This window comes from Crocodylus porosus, unplaced genomic scaffold, assembly GCF_001723895.1.
Source record: "Crocodylus porosus isolate Cpor-Errol unplaced genomic scaffold, CroPor_comp1, whole genome shotgun sequence".
Lineage (NCBI taxonomy): Eukaryota > Metazoa > Chordata > Crocodylia > Crocodylidae > Crocodylus > Crocodylus porosus.
The window spans coordinates 27,525,259-27,546,573 of NW_017728931.1; the positions used below are offsets into that span (position 1 = coordinate 27,525,259).

The window sequence follows — 21,315 nt, forward strand, 5'->3', positions numbered from 1 at the left end:
ACATTTGTTGCACCCACTCTCTGACGTGCTCTCCCTTTACCTTCTACCCCCCCCCACTCCTCCCCAAAAAATCTATTCCTCTAAAATCACTGTTGTCACGGGAGACAAGATACACAATTATCCAGCTTTATTTACATAAAATATTATTACTGAGTGGTTCTTCAAGGATTTTCATCTGAGGGCACATCCACACATACAGGCACATGCACTTGCAGCAGCTCAAGTAGCAGTAGCACAAATTTGTGCCAGAGATTTGTGCCTCAGCACATGTGCCCGAACATGCACTTTGGTGTAGGGCAAATTGTACCACTTGGGGCAAACCGACCCTGCCCAGCTCCTCCCAGATCTTCAGCCAGGGAGAACTAGAGGATGGGGCCAGCAGAGGTGCTATTTGCCTTCAGGAACTTCTGAGGCCTGTACAGTTGGTATCTGGGGACACTAGCCCCTTGTGCCAGCTGGACTGCTGAAGCAGCCCTGACCTACAGTGGCCCCTGCGCCCTCTACCCACTGCCGCAGTCTGGCAGTGGGGGCTGCTGCCTGGCTGTGACCTGCTGCCACCTGTGACACCATGCGCCTCCTTGGACCCAAGGCCCCATGACTGTGTGCCTTCCAGACCCAGGCAGGGACTGCATGGCCACCTGGACTGTGGCATGGGCACTGCAGCAGAGCCTCTGGGCTAGCTACCAATGGGCCGTGGCTGCACAGTTGGCTTTTGGGTGTCACTGCTGTTATGTCTTCTGGTGCCCCCGCTCTGCCATCTGGGCAGCTATCACCCAGAAGATTTGCTCGTTACAGTGGCCTGCTTTGAACGGTTGAAGTGTGTCCTCCTGGCCCCGAAGGTGTGGGTTCACAGGCATGGGGTTTGTGGGTGGATTGTGTGGGGGGACCATGTGGGGTTGCCCGGCAGGTACACACCGTCACACAGAACTGGGCTGGCTCCTGCTGCCACTGGGGGTTCCTGGCACTGCAGCCAGTGCTGTGCACCATCAGGCCAGCTCCTGATGGGCAGGCTGGCTCCTGCTTCTGCATGCCCACCACATTAAGGCAGAAGCTGGCCCTGCCCAATGATGCGCGGCTCCTGCCTGCAGTGCTGCAAGTCCCAATGGCAGTAGGAGTCAAACCAGTTCTGTATGAAGGCATGTACCAGTGGGCTGGGCCGACTCCATGAGCCACACTTCGCCCCTAGGTTTCAGGCGGTGTTGCTCACTGCCAGGGGACTCTGCCTGCAGCAGGCCACAAGGGACGTGAGGGCTCACTGCTGGCTGCTGCACGTGGGGGGCTGGGCTATGTGCCATGAGGAGGGCAGGTGGGGGAACCCACTCCTCCCACACAGTCCCCTCACAGTCCACTCTCCTTCCACTCCTGCTTACTGAAGACAGAGCCTGTGTCCGGGCCACTAGTGCCAGCCTTGTCCCACTTCTACTTCCTCCAGCATGCTGAGGCAGCGTGATGGAGTAGCAGGGGCATGCAGCAGGCATAGAGATGCTCTGGCCAGGTGCTAGAGCATCTTCTTGAAGGACCCAGGTTCCAGTTGCTTTGAGGTATGCTCCAGGAGCATGTCTTGCACTGCTTTTTTTTGCTGTGTTTTCTTTTGATACTGGGATTTCCAGGTATCAAACTTAGAGCCTGCGCTGTATATCTGCAGCCCAGGAAATATTTTTTCATTTGTGGTGTGCCTCCTGTGGTGTTTCAAACTTCTTTGAGATACTTCAACAGGCATGTGCTTGCTCGTGAGGACATGGCCTGAAGTTTCAAAGAGGTTTAATGTAATTAAGGTTCACATCACCTGTTTGAAGTAGGTATTATGAATTATGATTCCCATTTTACTGAGGGGTCAACAGAGACACTAAGCTATTCAATAAAACCAGAATTCAGAAAAAATGTACTTTGGGAAATAAAACCAGAATTCATAGTTTCCAGCCCTCATTCTCTAGACCAGTCATTTATTTTAAGGTCTTCCACTCTTGCAAGTTAGGCCTTTCAAATAGGAGAAAGAGACACGCTCCTGATGGCTGCTGTCTTTCAGCACCATTGTGTGCTCTGAAAATGTAAGCTTAGATGGATCAAGCTTTACCTTTTGTAAACATGGAAACAATCCTGGCTCTTTGCCATTCCTCACATATGTCACTGCTGCAAGTAGAATTTAATAAATGAAAGCAACTGCAGTCATTTATTTCTGTAATAACAGCCATTTAGACGTAGCTACTTTATAAGCTTCAGCAGAGCAATACCAGAAGTACCAGAACAGCATGAAGTGTGTCAGGCAGCTTTACTAGCAATTGTGTTGCTGCCTCCCTCTCACTTGAATCATTATGAAGGAGACATTTACTAGGCTCCCCATTCCCTGCTCAAGCCTGGAATATTGGACACCTCTTTTCTTTACAGTGGCTAAAGTGATCCAGCAATAGCTCGGAAGCACTGCTGAAATGACTCCTCATCCAATGCATTAGTAAAGGTGTTGTTGATTTTGGACCCTGGCTTATTTTATGCAAAACGCAGCACGTACACAAGCTGCATGTATGCTCTAAAAAGCACACAATGAGATGTATTTTCTGATGCCTGCGGTTTTGAGTGCCAAATCTCACTATTTTTATGCAAGGTCTCTCCCTCTTCTCAACTGCAGTATTTACACAATGAAACAAAAATATGGACCACCTAATTATTACCCCTTGGGAAGTGATAGAGTATTACAGCAGTCTTTTGCCACAATTCAAAGGTACAGGCAACTATAGACTGATGTGTATTTTTAATATTCTTTGGGGGAATTTTTGTGGGACACTCAGCTGTTTCTAGATCATAAGCAGGAATTAATTAATACATTGCTAGGTAGCTAATAACCCCTGCAGTGGTAATGATCATATTCTATGGAACAGCAGTTCTGTTAAGAGATATGAATATTTGTTATAACCATGTCACAATAGCACTATTCAGTTGTGCACTGGTAATGCAAATGATTGGCAGATCTTTGGAACACTATGGTATTGCAGCTGGATAATTCCTGAATATTCCTGGTTAAAGCACAATGAGAACATCAAATTCTAATTATCTCCTTTTTCATGCTGTCCTTCTGCTAGGCAGAACGAGCCAAATTCCACACTGCTGTAATTCCACTGAATGTATACACACAAATTTGCCCCACCAGTTACAAGAATGTCTAGTGTGATACAATCATTATCATCACACGATACTTTTCATTTATATAGGTTTAGCCAAGAGTTGGACTCAAAAAGTGTGTCCCCACATGCAGGGGCATACACTTACCGTGGAAAAAAAAAGTAGCGGCACAAATTTGTGGCACTACTTTTTGCCACTGCACAAGCCCCTGCATATGCGCTTTGGTGTGGGGCAAAATGTCCCACTTCAGGAAAACTGCTGTTTCCCCATTCCTCCTGGGTCCCGCTGTGCTGGAGGAGCTGGGGTGGAACTAGAGGAGAGATGCTCTTATCAGCAGCCAGAGTGTCTCCTGGAAGGACCAAGCCTCTGTGTCTGCTGGCGCACATTCCTGGAGCGTGCACTGTGCCACTTTTTTCCATTTTTTTTTTGATACTGGGAGTTCCCAGTATCAAATCTGCAGCATGGTAAAGAGTTGCATATGTACCACATGCAGTTTATAGCATCTCAAGTAGGTTTGAGATGGCACAAACCACACACGTGAGCTTGTCTGGACGTGCCCAAAGTGTTTTTCTAAGCTGGGTAAGCATGCCTTACATAGACATGCTTAGTGATTTGCCCAAACATCTCACCAATGAAATTAGAAACATGAGCCCAACAGTTTGGCTCTCAGTCTTCTACTTAAAGAGTGACAGCATTTTGTAAGGTTACTGATAATCAGACCTGTAGTACTGACAGAACAATGGCTTTGTAAGGCTGCAGTGTCTGATCCCTTTCTCTCTCATTAGGGGACAACTCCAAACCATATTTCTCTGGAAGAAATTTGTGCCCTTTAGATTTGGACCACACATTACAGGAGGAATTCTGAAAAACAGCTGTGTGGGTTAGTGCAAGTGTCTGGGTTATAGGCGGGAGTAACATCCTTCCTGCCATTAAAACAGAAAGGAAAGCATTGTAGAACAGCATTCTTTGGGCCAGAACCTGAAGCTGCAAGTAGATTCGTTCACATAATAATGATGCCATTAACACTGACAATGAGATCACAACTGGCTGCCCAGGTAAAAGTTTAATGCTGCATATTACTATACCTCCATCTTCATTTTTCCAGTACAGGAACAGATTCATAGTTCCAACTTCAGTTATTTGATGATCTTCTCCATACAGCCACAAAACCTGCTGACACCCTTGTTCTATGGCTTCATGCTGGGCATAAATAGAAGAACCATAATTCCTTTCAAAAGGGGAGAAAAAAGAAAAAAAGCTATCAGTGCCTAACTAGATATTATCTTTTGACAAAACTTCTTTTTTTCCCTACTCCTAAAAATGGGTTATATTAATTTCAGTGCTCAGATTTAAAATCTGTCTTTTAATTAAAACACTCAGAAAAGTCACTGAGTCTCCCTGACATAATTACACTTAACTGGATGGTCTACATGCTGTTTTACTTCTACAAGCATTGAACTTTGAAGGACTCAGCAGAGTCAAGGGATACCCAATTATCAGCATCTCATATGACTTCATAAGAGTGTCTGTACTGTCTGGGTAAAGCTTTGTAGAGAAAGACAGAGAACAACCAGGAAGTTCCACAAAACCTTGGGATGTGGATGTAACTTCTGACACTTCTTCAAAGGTTTACACAAGCAACACAACTTATATATTGTCCAGTAAACTGCTTCAACACTTCAGGTTTTATGCACTTAAAAATGGATCTAAGCAAGTTCACTTGTAGAAGCAGAAAACCTAGAGCAGTTCAGTAAGGAGTCATGGGATATATTAGCTCTGCAGGCACCATTCTGCCCTTTTGCTCTCTCTGTTGCTGCTGTCCACTGGCTAAAGTCTTGAAAAAACATTAATGCAAAAAGGGTTTTCCTCATTGCTCTTTTCTGGCTGAGTCATAAAGCTAAGATGGTCAAAAGCAGAAGCACAAATGATTATTCTGGGACTTGATTAGGATCGCATTTATGTTTATCTGCTTTTTGCCTGTCTACTGGGTGGTGAAGGAGATCCTTTTCTGTCCCTTCCTATCCAATTTTGTGCAGTGCATCAGACAAAAATATAAAAATAGCATTTTTCTTGAGTTTATTTTAATTCCATGTAGCAGCTGGAATCCTGGAGAAACAATACTACTTTCCCATGCAGCTCATTATGATCCACAAACCTGAGTTTAAAAATTTCTGCCTTATTCTATCTGTGCCATTTTGCAATTCATCTCAAGTGAAGAGAGGGGGAGATGGCAATCTACTAGTTACCAATATCTGTTCAGAAATAACAAGCATAGTAGCTGCATAAGGAACTTGGGAAATGTCATAACCATAAACAGTAAGTGCTCTTTACAAATGCTGTCTGCAGCCTAAATCTAACTAAAGAGCATACATTCATTCACTACTTTTGTCAGTGGCCTCTGCTGAAAAAAATCTTGAAACTCCCAACATCTCAGATACTAACAGGATTCCTAACCAGCAGCTACACATAGTGACAAGGGTATGTGTCGAAGACACGGGAAGGATGTGCTAGCAGAGGGCTGTGGTAACAGGATGAATTCACCTCTGAGTCACTATTTCAAAACCAACTCAAGTCAGTGTGAATTCCTAATACCCTCTTCAAGGTCAACTCTCTTTTGGAGTAGCACAACAACAATAATTTAATTAAAAAAATAATAACAAGACAACAAAAAGAAATTATGAGTCACAAAGAGGAGGACTGGGTAGAAGAAACTTTTTGCAGCCATGGAATTATCTTGCTTTCTTGCTCACTAACAAAGCTGAAATCATACCAGAATACTGTATTTCATAACCAGGTAATCAGAGGAAAATTTCCTACTAGCTTTCTGCATCTAAAAGACTCTCAGAGAAGAAAGTTATCAATGTCTTCCAAAACAAGGATCAGGCATTTATTTTCTTCGATAAGCAAGTCTATTATCTAACCACATCAAAACTGCATACTTAACCAGAATCCCAGCTACTCTGCTGTGGTAACAGCCAAAATACATACTGTCCAAGATGCCTAGTACATTATCAGGTAGCACATTAACAGAAGACGCTTGCCTAACCTGGGACTTCTGCTTGGTACACCAGAGCACTGTCAGATCACAGGTCCACCTTTGGATCTCTCTAACACTTTTCCTGAATTCCCATATTCTCCAAGCCAGTCACAGATGGCTTCTCAGAACACTTTGCCAAGGATGGAAAATAGCAATCAAGCTCTCCCTTGGCCAGCTGGCAGCAGGTTGGTACACTGCATGACACTGAAAATATCACTTCAGTGATGCATCAGAGTCTGCAAAAGGAGCAGCCAAAATATTAAAGTGGACACTTGACTGTCCCAGTTCTTCATTCTGCAAAGGGCTCTCTCATGAAATATCCTGTAGGATTGGTGTAGCAGAACAAAGAATAGGCAACTGAAGAATAACTCACAATTTGTAATCACTTCAGTTTTAGAAATCTCTTTGTCTCTATACTTAGTATGCATTATATCTACATATACTAAATTTAAAGGATAGTCAGCATCAGAGTCATGGTTAAATACCCTGCTAAAAGGAAACAGAGTCAAACATACAAGCTAATGCTTATGTACAATCAGACTTTCTTACCCTCCCAGTTTGCAGTCCCCAGTTCCTCCTTTCCAGGCTCTTACATATTTTGGATCTGCCCACAAGGATATTGGATTAAAGCTTCCACTTGCAAAGTAAGGGCCCACAGGACTGAGTATGACATACAGCAGGGCTTTAGTTGGCTTCTTGACTCCAAGAGAAGGCTGCAAAGTAAAGCACGCACAGATCATTCTTGCTTTGTTGGCTTCTCTACTTGGGGGTTTAGACACTGGCTTTCTGAATTACCACTTTAACAGCACTAGGATGGTGCCCACACACCTCTGCTGGAACTTGTGCAAGGGCCACAACGGAATAGCACAATTTACACTAGTTCCAAAAATCCCACTTCTAAAAAAGAATGGGGCCACCATATACTAGCACAATTAGTCACCCGCACGCTATTTTAATTCTCTTAAATTAAGGCTAGAAATAAACGTCGCTGAATGGAGGAATTCAGCTGCACCATGATGTGCCAGGGCACAGCTGATCTGCCTCGCTGGGCAAAGCATACGTTGCCTCTCATCCTGTTCTTGATGGTGCAGGACAAGAGGCAATGTGAGCTCCCTGCTTTCCACACTGGCCCAGACCCATGCCATTAGTCAAATGCAGTGGGGAAAACAGGGATTTCCCCTGCGCAGTCAGCCCTACTAGCTGAGTAGGGCACGTGGCACAAGGTAGCAGATGTCTGCTGCAATAAAGTTTTCCTGTCATGTGGTACAACAAAAGGTAAGGACGTCTATTTGCTCAGCATTTGTGCTACCTTACGATTTTTTAAGGCGGCACAAATGAGAAGTCAAACAACATCTGTTTCCACCCATGGTTTCGAACTGTTGTGCTGGCTGCTACACTTCATGCAAAAAACACATGAATGGTTCTAATACAGATAGAAAGAATAAAGTGTTCTCTGACTTGATTAGAATATCTGTATCTCTTTCCCAACTCCTTCAGCCTCAGGAGTTGAAATCTCAAGCAATCATGGATCCTGCCCCTCACATAGAAGAACCCCAACCACAAGGTCTAGCATACCTAATCAGATGCATGAAATTGTTTGTTGGGAGCAAAGCATTTGATGCTTCAGGAAACTGGTTTGTTGAGGGGCAATGCCACCTCATTACTTAGGGATCTAAGCAGTGATGGAAGAAAGAAAAGCCCTGTTTATCTTCACTTAGCTTGCCAAATAGGTAACATTTTTGTTGCCAAGTGACAGGCTCTGAATGCTAACACTGAATGTTTGGAGGAAAAAGCTTGACAATCTTATTAACCTGGGTTTTCTGGTTTAGGTGTATTCACAACAGCAGACTTATTTGACTGGATCATTGCTGGTTTCTTCCTACTATAAAATCCCCCTGAAACTGAACCAAACCTGTCTCCCTGGAGAATATTCAAGTGTCACTTCTGTGTCAAGAGGAATCACTTTCAGCAAGTGGCCCACCCAAACATCTTGGCATGTGTAGTCACCACAGTACAGAACAAGTCAATCCAACAAGTCTTCCTGAGCAATACCTTAAGGAACCCTGACATGGCTGGTGTTACCAGGCATTTACAGACATGCTCCAGGAGGCAGTGGATGCTTTAATTAGCACAGTTCCGAAAGCTGCACTGATTAAAAGTGCCCAGAGCATCACGTGTATCAGCATCCCCACACTGAAAAATGGCAGTGGGGCACTTTAACTAAAGCTAATCCAATGTGCTTTAGTTTAAAGTGCCCCACCACCATTTTTCAGCACGGGGACACGTGATGCTGGAGTCTGCTAATTAATTAGTCTGGTAATTACCACAGATTAATCAAGTCTGCTCCAATGCGCTATAATTACAGCACGTTGGAGCAGCCTCTCTGCATACGTACAGGAGCCCACGGTGTGCAGCCTGTGAGAGGGAACCAGGAAGGTGCCCGGGGAAGGAATGTGAAGGATTCCAAGAGGCAGAAACCTGGCTGTGTGCTCGGATTTTAGATCCAATTAAACTGGGCATCTATCTTCTCTCTTGTCAGCCAAACTGATCACCCAAATAAGGACAGCAGTACTTCCTTCTTTCTAAAAGGGCAACCATTACATAATGGTTATAAAAAACTTGGAGGTCAAATGACAAGGGATCAAGATGGTATATGAACCAGCCCATCATCAACCCCAGGGTTCTGCTGAGGCCATGAAACTATTGGAAGATTCAGATAAGCTTCCTTCGCTCTACTGAAGCCATTTTTGATTTCCCAGCACTTCAACAAAATGGCTAACTGAAAAATGTAAATTAAGTAATATCCAGATGCTGCTCAGTGGCAACTGAAGTAAAGTATCAAAATACAGATATAAATGACAAAGTCCTATTATTTATGTTATGTGAATCAGAGGCTGCAAATAGACATTGCCTTTGTACTGCCATAAAAATCTATATGGTGGCACAAAGCTCAAGCAGTTGTCCATGCCCCTTACCTCCCCACAAATGCTTGAGGTTCTCTCACATGCTGTTGTCCTGTAGGATTGGGTCCCTTAAGTCCAGGGAGTGGTAGAGGCCCAACCCTGTAGGACAACAGGTGACATCTGTGTCACCCAATGAAGTGAATCGTCTGTGCCTGGACATATCCCAACACAGTTGATCCACCTCCAAGGATGACGTCCATTTATAGAAGGAGAGAATAAAAGAAATGAAGAAAAGGCATTCTGGGAACAGGGTATTTCTGTTTGACATGGGTATAAACCCTATCGGAGAACTTCACTTGCCTACCAAAGCCCTCTCATGATAAACCTCTGCAAAAAATTGCAAAACGTGATTTTTAATATTGACAATGTTACAAATTAGGACCTGCAAGTGCTTTATACACCTTAAAGTAAAATCAAGCCCCTACTCCCGTTTCTAAAAGCTGGAGGTTATAAGACCAACCTACAGTGGTTGCCCTGTGGCAACCAGCAAGTCAGGGACAGAGCTGGGAATATTGATTTTGGCACTGGTGCTTTAGTGAACCATAAAAGTCTTCCCTTTTATGTGAACTGACAAGCAAGGAAATTGTTCATAAAAATCACTTCTTTATTCCCTATTCATTTTATAGACATTAGGGATCTACACCCACAAGCAATTTGTGTAGGTGCATACAAACATATGACTACAGGGGAACAGCAACAGAGGTAAGTTTCACCCAGAAGTAAGACATAGGTTCACTCATAAGACAGAGATTATAAATTGTCCTTCATGGTGGAATAACTTTAATTTACTCATGGGGTTTGGAAGAAGCCCTAATAGCATGGACCATAGTCACTGAATATATGTAAACATGTCCCATATAGCCCATTCTCATGTATTATTTCATTTTTAAAGACAAATGCTACTGTATGCTTTTTTATTACAAAACCTCAATTAAAACTTTAAGTTCTTTAAACACACACACATGTGGGCGGGAGTGCACTGCAATTGTTCACAGTTAAGAGAAAATGTACATTTAATCTAAGAATCTGAACAAATATTTCCACTAGATGGTGCTGCGGGAAACATAAATGAACTCTAAGTCAACTGCAAAAAAGAATCTTAACAGTGAAAAGCAGGTGGGCAAAAATTGGAATAATGCAAAGATCAGAATAAAGAGTTAGGACTAAACACTGTAGTTAACAATTCTTCCTATCACTGAAATTATCTTGTATTTTACCAGTGGTACAGTTTTCACTTTCAGCTCTGAAGTGTGCAAACCAATTTAGCTCTAGCTGTGCTATCAGGCAGTCTTTTCTTCCCAAGTCTGCTGTTCTAATAGCATGGCCAGACATTTTTAGCAAGCAACTAAGAACACACAAAATGAACTTGTTAGCCAATTCATTATTCTCTGTCAATTGGTGAAAAATAGATGTATTTATGTTCTAAGGACAGGAAAGGTCAAAACTGCCCATTAAAAGTAGGAGAAGGGAATGAGGAAGGGAGGAAGGAAGGAAAATAGTGATTAGTGGGTACATCTCTATGTGCAATTAATTTGAAGCAATACACTCCAGAGCAGTTTGAGCCAAAGTAAACTACTCCTGGGCACTGTGTCTATATGTGCCCCCAGAACAGCAGCATTTTGAGCTGGGGTAGAGAAGTTTATGCCAGGGCTGGGGCATTGGGGATGGGGGGTCAGTCCCAGGCTCTCGGTGGCAGCATCAGATGGCAGAAGCTGGCTGGGGCACAAGGGTGCTGGAAATATAGTCTGTCAGGAGCTAAGTGCCAGAATATGGGTGCCAAACCAGGGTAGGACAACACAACAACGAAACAATGAACATGTACGTACAACTGAAAAAAGTAAAAGATTTTCCCCACCTCTATTCCAATCAACGTAGGGCGGATGTACAGGCTGGCGGAGGTTGAGTAGGGGACCCACTCTGTTTCCACTTCCACAAGCTTCCGGATACAATCTAGGAGTTCATGCTTATCAAAACACTGAAAATAAAGAAAGAACCCAGATTTATCAGAAACATACTCCTGGGAACTTTTAAATCAGGGTGACAGGCTACAGAGGTCCACAGAATTATACCACTATCATTGGTGTGACAAAGCATGGATGCAAGGGCCCTGTGGCTGTAACCACCCCAGAAATGAACTATCCTGAGTGTCTTCATGCAGTTAGGAAAAGTATTGTCCAAAAACAAGCAAGGAAACAGTGGTATGAGCAATTATGGTTCCAGCTTGCAACAGATACTAGAAAAAGCTCAATATGCACAGAGGTACACCTCAACTTTTCCGTTTGTTCCCTAAGTGTGGAGACCAGCTCTTCTTCAGAGTTTTCTAGAGACTGATGAACAAAAAAGGAGACCTGATGTCCCACTTTACTGGAAAATGCCTCCAGAAAGCTGGATAACTGACATGGCAGGGAATGTACAGGCCAGTGTGCAAATATTAGAAAGGTACCTTTCTGCCCTGATGAAGTTCACTAGCATAGTGAGAATATGTGGTTGGCTGTGAGATGTGAAATCATCCAACTAAGGTCAAAAACTCTTAGCAGAACTAAGAATAAAACTTGGGTCTTGCAGACCTAGCCACTAGGGATGCTGGGCTAAATTTGACTTGGGGAATTGTATGGGCTTATATGGGAGAGGGCACAGTTTGGCCACCTACCTATGTATAAATGCTCAGATGAATGTTTGTATTACATGCCTTCAGCTCTAAAGAGATTTAGTAAATCCCCAAACACTTTTTTCTGCAGGAAGGAGAGGATGCAGAGACAGAGCCTGCGTGTTTGTACTGGTGAGTTCGTGGCAGAATTGATTTTAGTAGCTCCCTGAAGTGACCACTATCCCATGGCTGAACTTCTATAACGATAGAGATGAAGAGCTCTGGTGTTCAGCGAGAGTTACAGCTGCTGCAGAGCTTCAGCCTAAAAATAAAAATACTTTCCTAGCATAAGGAGGTTAAAACGTGCTTCAATTACGTACTGGCAGCGTGGCTCGTTTTGCTGACCGTGCCATCCGGTCCATGTTGAGCATGGGGCGGAACAGGCGGATTTTACCATCCACTCCTCTGTAAGCTTTCATTCCTTCAAACAGCTGCACCAAGTCAGAAGGGGAGGGGGTGGGAAAAAAAAAAAGACAGAATCAGATACAGACAATCACTATGGAAGGTTACTGCATGATGACCAGTGAAACAAATACAGAACATGCCCATTGGAAATGAAAGCGTTTAGCACTTCTCTAGCACTACAACTTCAAAGCACTGTATAAAGAAAGGCTAATTAGTCCTTACAATACCTGGGTGAGACTAAGGAGTGTTTTCATTCCTGCGCTAGCCTTCAGTATGCTATAAACATATCAGTATCAGGGGAGCTAGCAATTATAATGAAATCTGGCTACAACTTAATATTTGTAGCATGGGGTTGATTTAACCATCCCCTCATAACCTGACTAATGTCAGGACTGACCCCAAACAACAGAGAAAACGCCTGCAGAATTTAAGGTAACATGATAACTTTGCCTCAGGGCTCAGCCCAGCGTGCATTTGTACAGGGGTAAGGGAGAAGGGCAGGAGAAGAATTAAGGGAGGCAGTTGCAATGCTTTGATCCTGCACTACTTCAGCAGCAATTGGGACAAACCTCAACTTATGTCTGTCCCTCAATACACCTCTACTCTAAAAAAGGGGACAGGTGGTGCTAGAGCCAGATCAATTAGCTTTGAGATACATTCTCTACTGATAATTTACAGGCTAAACTCAACAACTTCAAGCACACCGGAAAATCTGGCCCATGGTCTTTCAAACGAATTTGCCAGAAAACTACTAAAATCATCTGATAATTTGAGGATGATTCCAAAACAATACTAAGCTCTATAGTACAGCTTAGAGCTTGAAAATAGCTTTGTGTTTTTAAGAGTAATTTTAATGTAGTCCTAAATTATAAAGCACTTTTCCATAAGGGTTTGAATAGGATAGGTCTACCTGAGGCTTTAAGACAGCCCAACTGCAATATAAACAGAGCCTTAGCAAATTTCTCTAGACTACCCATCAGTTAAATGGCAGAGCCAAAATGAGAACTTAGGACTTCTCACCTTCAATGCTGCTCTTATTGCTATGGACTATGCTCTCCCCGTTAAGAAGCATTTTTTTAAACACATGAGACACACACACACACACACACACACGTCACGAATAGGACACTGTAGCTAGAGAACAAAAAGCACTTTTAATAAGTCACAGCATAGTTGATGACATGGAAACTTGCATTTTGTACTGGACCAGCTATAAGCTATTTTTTGTAATGCCAAATGGGTTTACTACAGAGTTTTTCCTCACAACATGCATTTGCTAGAATCTGTACGAGAGGGAGGAGGAAGGAATGCTACTGCTAAGTTTTGTCCAATAGCCTGATAGAAATAGAATCAAATTGCTATTGAAACACAATGCTTGCTCAAGCTGTTACATCATTACATCATTCTACACCCCCTCTCACCCCGCCCAGAACAGATTTTTGTAACTTTTCAAAGCTCAGTAAACGTTTCACTTGTTAAAAAGGAAGCCAATGACAGTGTTTCAGGAATGCTCTATTCCAAGGAAAGCAACAGCTGCAGTTGCTTGCTGGTTTGCTGCTACAAATATGTACATCACAAGAACTGGATCTGGAAGCTAGCAGATCCAGGCTATCAAAGTGTATCATGGAGGGCAAGGAGAAAAAGGGAGGGAATGCCAAATTGATCATTTTTATTATACCCACTGTGTATTCATTGAGCCACAGCATTGACACCAGATTCTCCTCTGTCTGTCCTCTTGGCTAGAGGAAACGTGATGCAACAAGGGTAAAATAAAAAAAAAAAAAAAAGTAAGAGCACATTCATATTAGCAGTGATTCCAGACTGGGCCAGAAGTAATAGGCTACTATGAGTGAAATAATGTTGGGACTCCAGCGTGGTTGCCTGCTTCTTGGGCAGGTCAAGAGTTGTTGCTAGAATACTTAGCCACAGGGATCTATAATCATTAGTACAGATCCCAGAAGGTTAGATAAGTGAATGGAAAAAATAAAAGTAGAGTAGGCGTTAGCCCAGTGACAGAAAGAAAAGGTCATGAACCTGATTCTCCCTTTACTTACACTTTTCTTACACCAGTGTAATTCTACTGACTTGGTAGAGTCTCTCACAGTTTACATTGAAGTGGGAGGAGAATCAGGATGCATGTTTTCACCCTGTGTTCCTAAGCCGTTCAAAGTACCTTACTGAGGCTCTGACATGAATGAGAGTATAGAGCAAGCTGCTCCAATGACACAGAAAAGACCACTCTAGACATTCATTACTAGGTATTTTTTAAAACACCACCAAGCTGGCTTCCAGCTGTGATATTTCACTTTCTTATAGGCAACTCCTTGCTTTTTCTCTCTGTTCCAACGCATCATTTGCAATATTATAAAGCTATCAAAGAACTAGGTAGCCAGAAGTCACAAACAAAGACATGCTAGGCAGATTCTACAGTCCAAAATAAGGATCTTCAAGGATCTATCGGTTTCATAATGTCTGTGCCCCACCCCCAAATTAATAAAATCATTCTTGGAGTATAATACAGCATGCTTCAGTGTCACAGAGTATATGGTAAAATGAACTGGAAACCATGGGCCAAGAGAGTTCTCAGTTACACAAAAGCGTAATATAAGGTAACTCCGCCAAGGCCAATGGAGTTACTTTGGACTGAGAGCAATGTTAGCACAGCAAAATTCAGCCATGTGTTAGCCATGTGCAACTAAGACAGTGGCAATACTTATATTACAGGATTAGGTTTTCAAAAACTTAGTAAAAGGTAAATTCCCAACTCATTCAGTACTCACTTCCACAGCATAGTGGAGAGATGATGAGGCTGGATGTAATGAAAGATTCTCAAGAGGCTTAATATGAGGTTTCTCCCATCCTGAAGCCAAAGACCATTCAATTGTCAACATGTTATCTGTGAACACAGTTCCAAACACCAAACCACTGGGGTCTGGTTTTTCCTTGAAAGTAGTTGCCGGGGTAAGAATTAAGTCTTCAGCCTGGAAAAAATGTGAAATAAATGCATAACATAAAAACCAAATTGAATTAAAATGCTTATGTACCAGTCATAACATGCAATCCAGAAGCGACTAAGAGGTGGACAAGATTATTTATATGAAATAGGCAAAAACATGCATGATTACACACATGCACATACATACAGAACACTCTGCATTATAATTATTAACATTCCTTAAGGAAAATAATTATTGGAAAATATTCCATCTATGGATGGAAATGTTTTCGATAAATAGTCCAGTAATTCCCCTATAAATCTGTATGTATGCAGAGGGTAAAGATTACTTCACACAAGACAAACCTGTGATTTCCAAGAGGAAAAGAAGTATTCTTCCCTGAATCACAATGTGGAGGAAGGGTAGGCAAGAAGAGAAAACTGTGGTGCTGGTACTCTTTTGTATACACAGGTTGTATACAGTAGGAAATGGATGGAAAGGAATGTGAAGCAGAGGCTTGGTTTTATTTTCTGCACCTGTCCTTTCCACAAGTTGTCTGCCCAGTCAAATTGAACCAACTCAGTGGGGAAAAGAAATTTGCTCTTAGGTAAAAAGGAGGAAGGGATTGTGACTACAAGATACATTCATTTTAAAAATGAGGTTCAGTACAAAATCGTAGAACAAGAAACCCTCAGGCTGGATTGTATTAGGTATAGTCTAAACACAGACTGCAGGTTCTCATCCCATTACCTGGACTGACTTTTCCGACCCCTTTGTCCCTATGGGTTTATTATGTGTTTGCCTCTCTACCCAGTACCCCACCTTCCTCTCCCTCCCTTCCTTGCCTGTCTTTCATATTCAAATCCTCCTCTGTTTGATACACTGCCACTGCTCTGTCCATGTCCTTTTATGACATATGATGAAGTAAGCGCAGGCTCAAGAAAGTTCATGCTGTGCGACTCTTATTTAGTTCATCTGTAAAGTGCCAGTCTACCCTACCTTGTGCCTGACTTCAGACTAACCTAGCTAACTGTCTCTTTCTACAAGATAAGTGGCTTCCATGAGGTGGGAGAAAGACAAGATGCTCCATAGTTTTGAACAGCTGTTTAGTAAATTCAAATGTCCACTAAGGTTCAACACTTGCTGTCATGGCCTCTGCAAAGGTCTTGGCTTCTTAGGTTAAGGATAATTTTTTTTGGAAGCAAGACGTATTCTGGCTCGAAATTTAAGAGCACGACTAACATTAAAACGTCCTCTTTTAAGAGTACAATGGTTGCACAATCTAATTTTCAAGCTATCGTTAATGAACACTAGCCTATTTTCATTATTATTTTGCATAATTGCTTAGATGTGAAATCAACTGAAAGCTGAAGCACATGAATAGCTAGAAGCCTGTTTTAAACCATCACCAATTACAGGCCCTGTCTAGATATTATGGGGCATTAGTTAGGCTGCATTAACAAATAAATTGATGAAACAGCAATTACTGCTCTTAACTCTTCATAGCAGTGATTCACAACCACAGTATTGCAACTGTATGGGGTGAGCCACACAACATTAGCACTGGTGGTTTGCACACCTACAAGATTCATGTGATAAACCAAAAGACTTTCAAAAGAAATCCAGAGTTTCAAAACCATTCTAAGGTGTTGGGTGGGGTCTTTCTGAAGTCTTTGCAACAGAAGAATTGCTCTATTAGTTTCTGTAGTCAAAAAACAAGTGAAATCAAACAGCTGGCATTTTCAAAAGGGTGATTTAAGTCTAACAAAGGATAACTTGAGTCTAAAAACTTTGAGAATCACTGGTTTATAGTAAAAATTAGCCTGCTGACAGTAAATTCTCTAAAGGGAACAGTTTGCTTCGAGCTTTTCTGAAACCAGCACAGGAGCTTTTCAATAATATCCTCTTTATTAACCAGCTGCAAAACAGACATTGAAAAGAACAGGCACGATCAAAAAAAAAATCAGAATTTTGAAAGATGGTCACTTCAAAATCAGCTACCTACATGTATGCCTTAATTTAGGAAAACAGTTAGGCAACAGCTCAACTTTAAGCACATACTCAAAAGTCAAGCATGTAATCAAATATTCTCCTTACTTACCAAAGTTTTCAATATCCGAAATCAAAGCAGGGTGATTTTTCAGAGGTGTTAGGTAGACACGCTTACCCTTGAATTGAAGACCACTTTTAATTTAGATATCTCCATGATTCAGGCCATTTTATTTTATCGACTATGTCCAGTCTTTGTGCAAACTTGAAGGCAGCACAGCACCGGAAATACACCTGACGCCCTACCCATTTCCTGTCTAAACAGAAACAGCTTTGTGAAGCCCCAAATACTAACTGCTTAGGTCAAAAGGAGCAACAATAATTAAGACTGTGTCTACCTTCACTTCCTGTGGCCTCTCACAGCTACCCCCTTGTCTTCACCTTCTAGGCTTTTTGGATGACACATGTATTTGGGAGGCCACTTTTGGAGACTCAGAGTGCGCTAAACCTAACCAGCCTCAATTGCTTGTTCTACTCCCTCCTTCCCTTGCTTAGCTCTGGGCCCATGCCCCTAGCTAAACCACACATGCCTCACTGGTGCTAATTATGGCCCCCATGCCTCATGGGTCTTGCTTTAACTCAGGGGCAGCCACAATACAGTCTGTGGCCCAGATCTGGCCCCCCAGGCAATTCCAACTGGCCTGTGGGTGCTCACCAATTGTACCCTGCCTAGCCCCCCATGCCTTGCTCACCCTCTGGTGTGCAGCTTCTGGGCAGGGCTGCTGCTGCCATTGCTCCAGCCACCAGGGGGTCCTGCTCGGCTTCCCTGGCATCCAGTGGCTCCTCCTCCTGTTCCTGCTACAGTGCTTGCTCCAGGCAGTAGGGAGGGAAGCAGTGGGGGTGGGAGGGAGCTGCAGCTAGATGGGGGCACTAGGTGGGGGCAGGGAGCTTGGGGCTGGCCTGGCAGGAATGCAGGGCTCTGGTGGGCAGGGTGTGGGTGTGAGGGAGGGTAGGGGGCTGTGGAGACCCCCACACACTCTCCCCCATGGCACACAGCCCCTGCCACGAGTGGCAGCAGCAGCAATAGATGGGGGCTCTCGGGGTGCTTGTGGCCCGTGTGGGCAGTGCTGTCTGGTGGCACATGGCTCCAGCCAGAGCTGCACATGGTGACAAGAAGCACAGCCTGCCCAGCCTGCCTCTATCATGAGGGACTCCCCATGGTACACACACAGCTCCTGGCACTCATGCGCCACCAGGGAAGCCCCGCATGCTGGAACCAGCTTCCTTCCCTACTATGTGCAGCTGCCAGGACTCCACCAGAGGAGCCCTATCCCCTGCTGTGGTAGCAGGGAGTGGGGAAGGCAGCCAGCTCCATTGTGCGGGGCTTCCTCCAATGGTGCGTGAGTGCTGGGAGCTGCCTGTGTGCTGCGGTGTCCTTTGCGATAGAGGCAGGCAGCAGGCTGAGCTCCTTGTTGTAACGTGTAGCTCTGGCTGGAGCCTTGTGCCGCTGCATGGCAGCACCTGCACAGGACAGGAGTGCCCCAAAGGGCCCATTTTTTGCTGCTGCTGCCAGCAGCATAGGCTGTGCCTCATGGGGGAGAGTGTGGAGGGTGTCTCCACACTCCTCCACCCTCCCTCACACCCTACATACCTACACCCTGCCCACACAACCCCCCCATATACACACACCTTGCAACATACCCTACACACCCTCCCACAGTCACACCCTCTCACAAACCACATGCACACCCACCCCCCCACCATACACACACATCCACCCACCCACACACAAAATACAAGAGTAAGACTTTATTTTTGACCTATTATGCAGTCATCTCTATATACCCTACACAAACACAAATCAAGACAAAAATATCTTTTGTAATAAAATTAAAATACGTTATAGTAGATGTTTGACTTTTAATATATGATATTTTCTTTCTGGTTCAGATAACAACTCCACCCCCTCCGCAAAGGAGTACTTCTGGGGCAAGGGGAGGGACTTCTGGTGGCAAAGGTCAGGGGTTAGAGGCAGGACTTCTGGCCCCAAGATGGCAACCAGGGGGTGGCGTACCTGTCAAGTGGCAGGGCTACCCATGGAGCCAGAGCCAACCTGAGCAGGGTGCAGGGTCCAAGGCAAATCAGCCCACATGGAGCCCTGCCCCCAGCCCTGAAGAAGCTGCTGCTGCCATTAGCAGTGGTGGGAGTGGCAGGGGGAGGGGAGCAAGTGGCTGGACGTGAAGCAGCTGTTCTGCTCAGCTGTGTGGAGCAAGTGGCTGGATGCGGAGCCACCGCTCCACCCAGCTCCACAGGACCCCCTAAAGCATAGAGCCCAGGGCAGTCACCTCAATTCATGCCCCACCCTAGGACGGCCCTGCTTGCTGCCCTTGACAACTCACCAAAACTCATTAAGCAGTCCTCCAGTGGAAATAATTTCCCACCTCTCCTCAGACTCTATTAACCAGGTCCTCTGGCTATGATAACATCAGCTCCTGCAGCCTGCTGGCCCCTGGCCCTGGCAGGGCTGCTTCAGCCTACATCCCCTCAGCCCACTGGTTCCCAGGCCCTTGCAAGAGCTATTATGGCTTGGGGTGCATCCCAGGCTATACTCAGCCTATTCTGATTTGCTACAATCTGCCCAGCTGGCCTTCACCTACTGTTTGCTACCTTCCTGGAAGGGGCATCTGCCTGAAGCTCTGTAGCTCCTCTTTTCTCTTAGGCTACTTACTTCTCTGCAGTTGATCCTTGGTTATCCACCTGCACGTAGGGTTGCCAACTCTTTTTGAATCCATTCCAGGAGATTTCCGGAACACCAATGTGCCCGTGACACACAATGTAAATGTGTCCTTGCACATTTCAGTTATGAAAGCTTGCGTATATCAGTTATGGATTACAGTGTGTACACTTTGTGTTAGGAAGACAAATGCATTTTACTATTACATTTTAAACCCCTCTGGACTACATATATACAACACTGTCAGCAAAAGTAGCTGCTTTATCAAAAGGACTCTAATCTTTCTGAAGCACTACTGCCACTGCCTGACTCACCATCCTGAAGTTCCTGGTTTCTAAACAAGCTTCTAACAGACTGCATTTAAGTTCCAAACTCTCCTTTCCTATTCATTGGGAAGGTCAATGGGGCCAGAGCAGTCTTCAGCATCTGTTCCCTCAACAAGGCTAAGCCCCAGACAATCTTTCAATTGTTTTTTCGGTCATGTATGTGACTTTCAAATTGCTTTGGTAAATACATATTTTGTAACTGATTCAAATGATGCTTGACACCAACATTTTTCCAAGAGCTTTCCAAATTGCTTTTCATAGTCAGGTTCCCTATGGAAAGAAGTGGAACACTAACAGTGCAAAAATTCTCTCTAAGTTGGTAAACTTCTGTTCTACCATGAGTTTGTTCTTTCAGTCACTGCTATTTGTACTCTGTCTAACCTTCTGTAGATTGAACTTCTGGGACTTCCCATTTCCACAAGGCACTTTCCAGGAGCCTGTCACAGTTTGCTTTTCATTTGAAATCCACAGAACATTAAATGCTGCACAAAGAGTCAAATCACCACGTTCGTGAAATATGTCCCTTGGATTCTTTTCATTTCTCAGCTGAGAGAAATATACTACACCCATTTTGTGTCTTCTCATTATTTCAAGACCACTTACTCACTTTCTTGCTCAGCTACAAATCTCACTGGCTGAACTACATATGCAGGCATATAACAGCAAAGTGATGCATACTTTCCTGTGTGAGACACCCACTGATTTGACTGGCTGTCAGCACTTAGACATTGACATATAATTTTACACTCAACAAATTACTTGCATTTTTCATCTATTTGCAAAATGTCATGGAGTTTATTCAAAGGGATGTTTTCCATGAATTCTCAACCTGCTGTGGCAAAATCATGGCTTTATCAACAGAGGCAGGCAAAAGGCAGCTTTAATCACTCTCATTGTCCCTGATACAAAAACTTCAAGAGGAAACATTTAAAAATATATTTATTTTTGACCATTAGTACTGTCCACTCTTTCCTAAAGCTTCTTCCTGTACTTCTCTCAAGCCTTCTAGCCTATACCTCTACCCTTCTACTTCCCTTCTCTTCTCCCATTTGTTTTCTTTAGGGGTGCACTGACACAGATTTTTTTCGGCTGATGCTGATAACCGATTTTTAATGAGCCTTATCAGCCAATACCGACCTGATTGACCATATGTGGCCCAGCAGC

The 21,315-nt window shown here is 43.8% G+C and overlaps 1 protein-coding gene across 1 annotated transcript in view; it reads right to left on the reverse strand.

The window, feature by feature from the left end:
* Positions 1-21,315, reverse strand: part of BCAT1 (branched chain amino acid transaminase 1) — an 89,025-nt gene that overhangs the window by 18,164 nt on the left and 49,546 nt on the right. The window contains exons 3-7 of the mRNA XM_019544451.1: positions 14,947-15,147; positions 12,082-12,192; positions 10,970-11,089; positions 6,701-6,864; positions 4,200-4,342 (exon numbers count right to left, since the gene is read on the reverse strand). Of these exons, the coding sequence (XP_019399996.1) occupies positions 4,200-4,342; positions 6,701-6,864; positions 10,970-11,089; positions 12,082-12,192; positions 14,947-15,147 (739 nt within the window). The remainder of the gene's footprint in view (positions 1-4,199; positions 4,343-6,700; positions 6,865-10,969; positions 11,090-12,081; positions 12,193-14,946; positions 15,148-21,315) is intronic.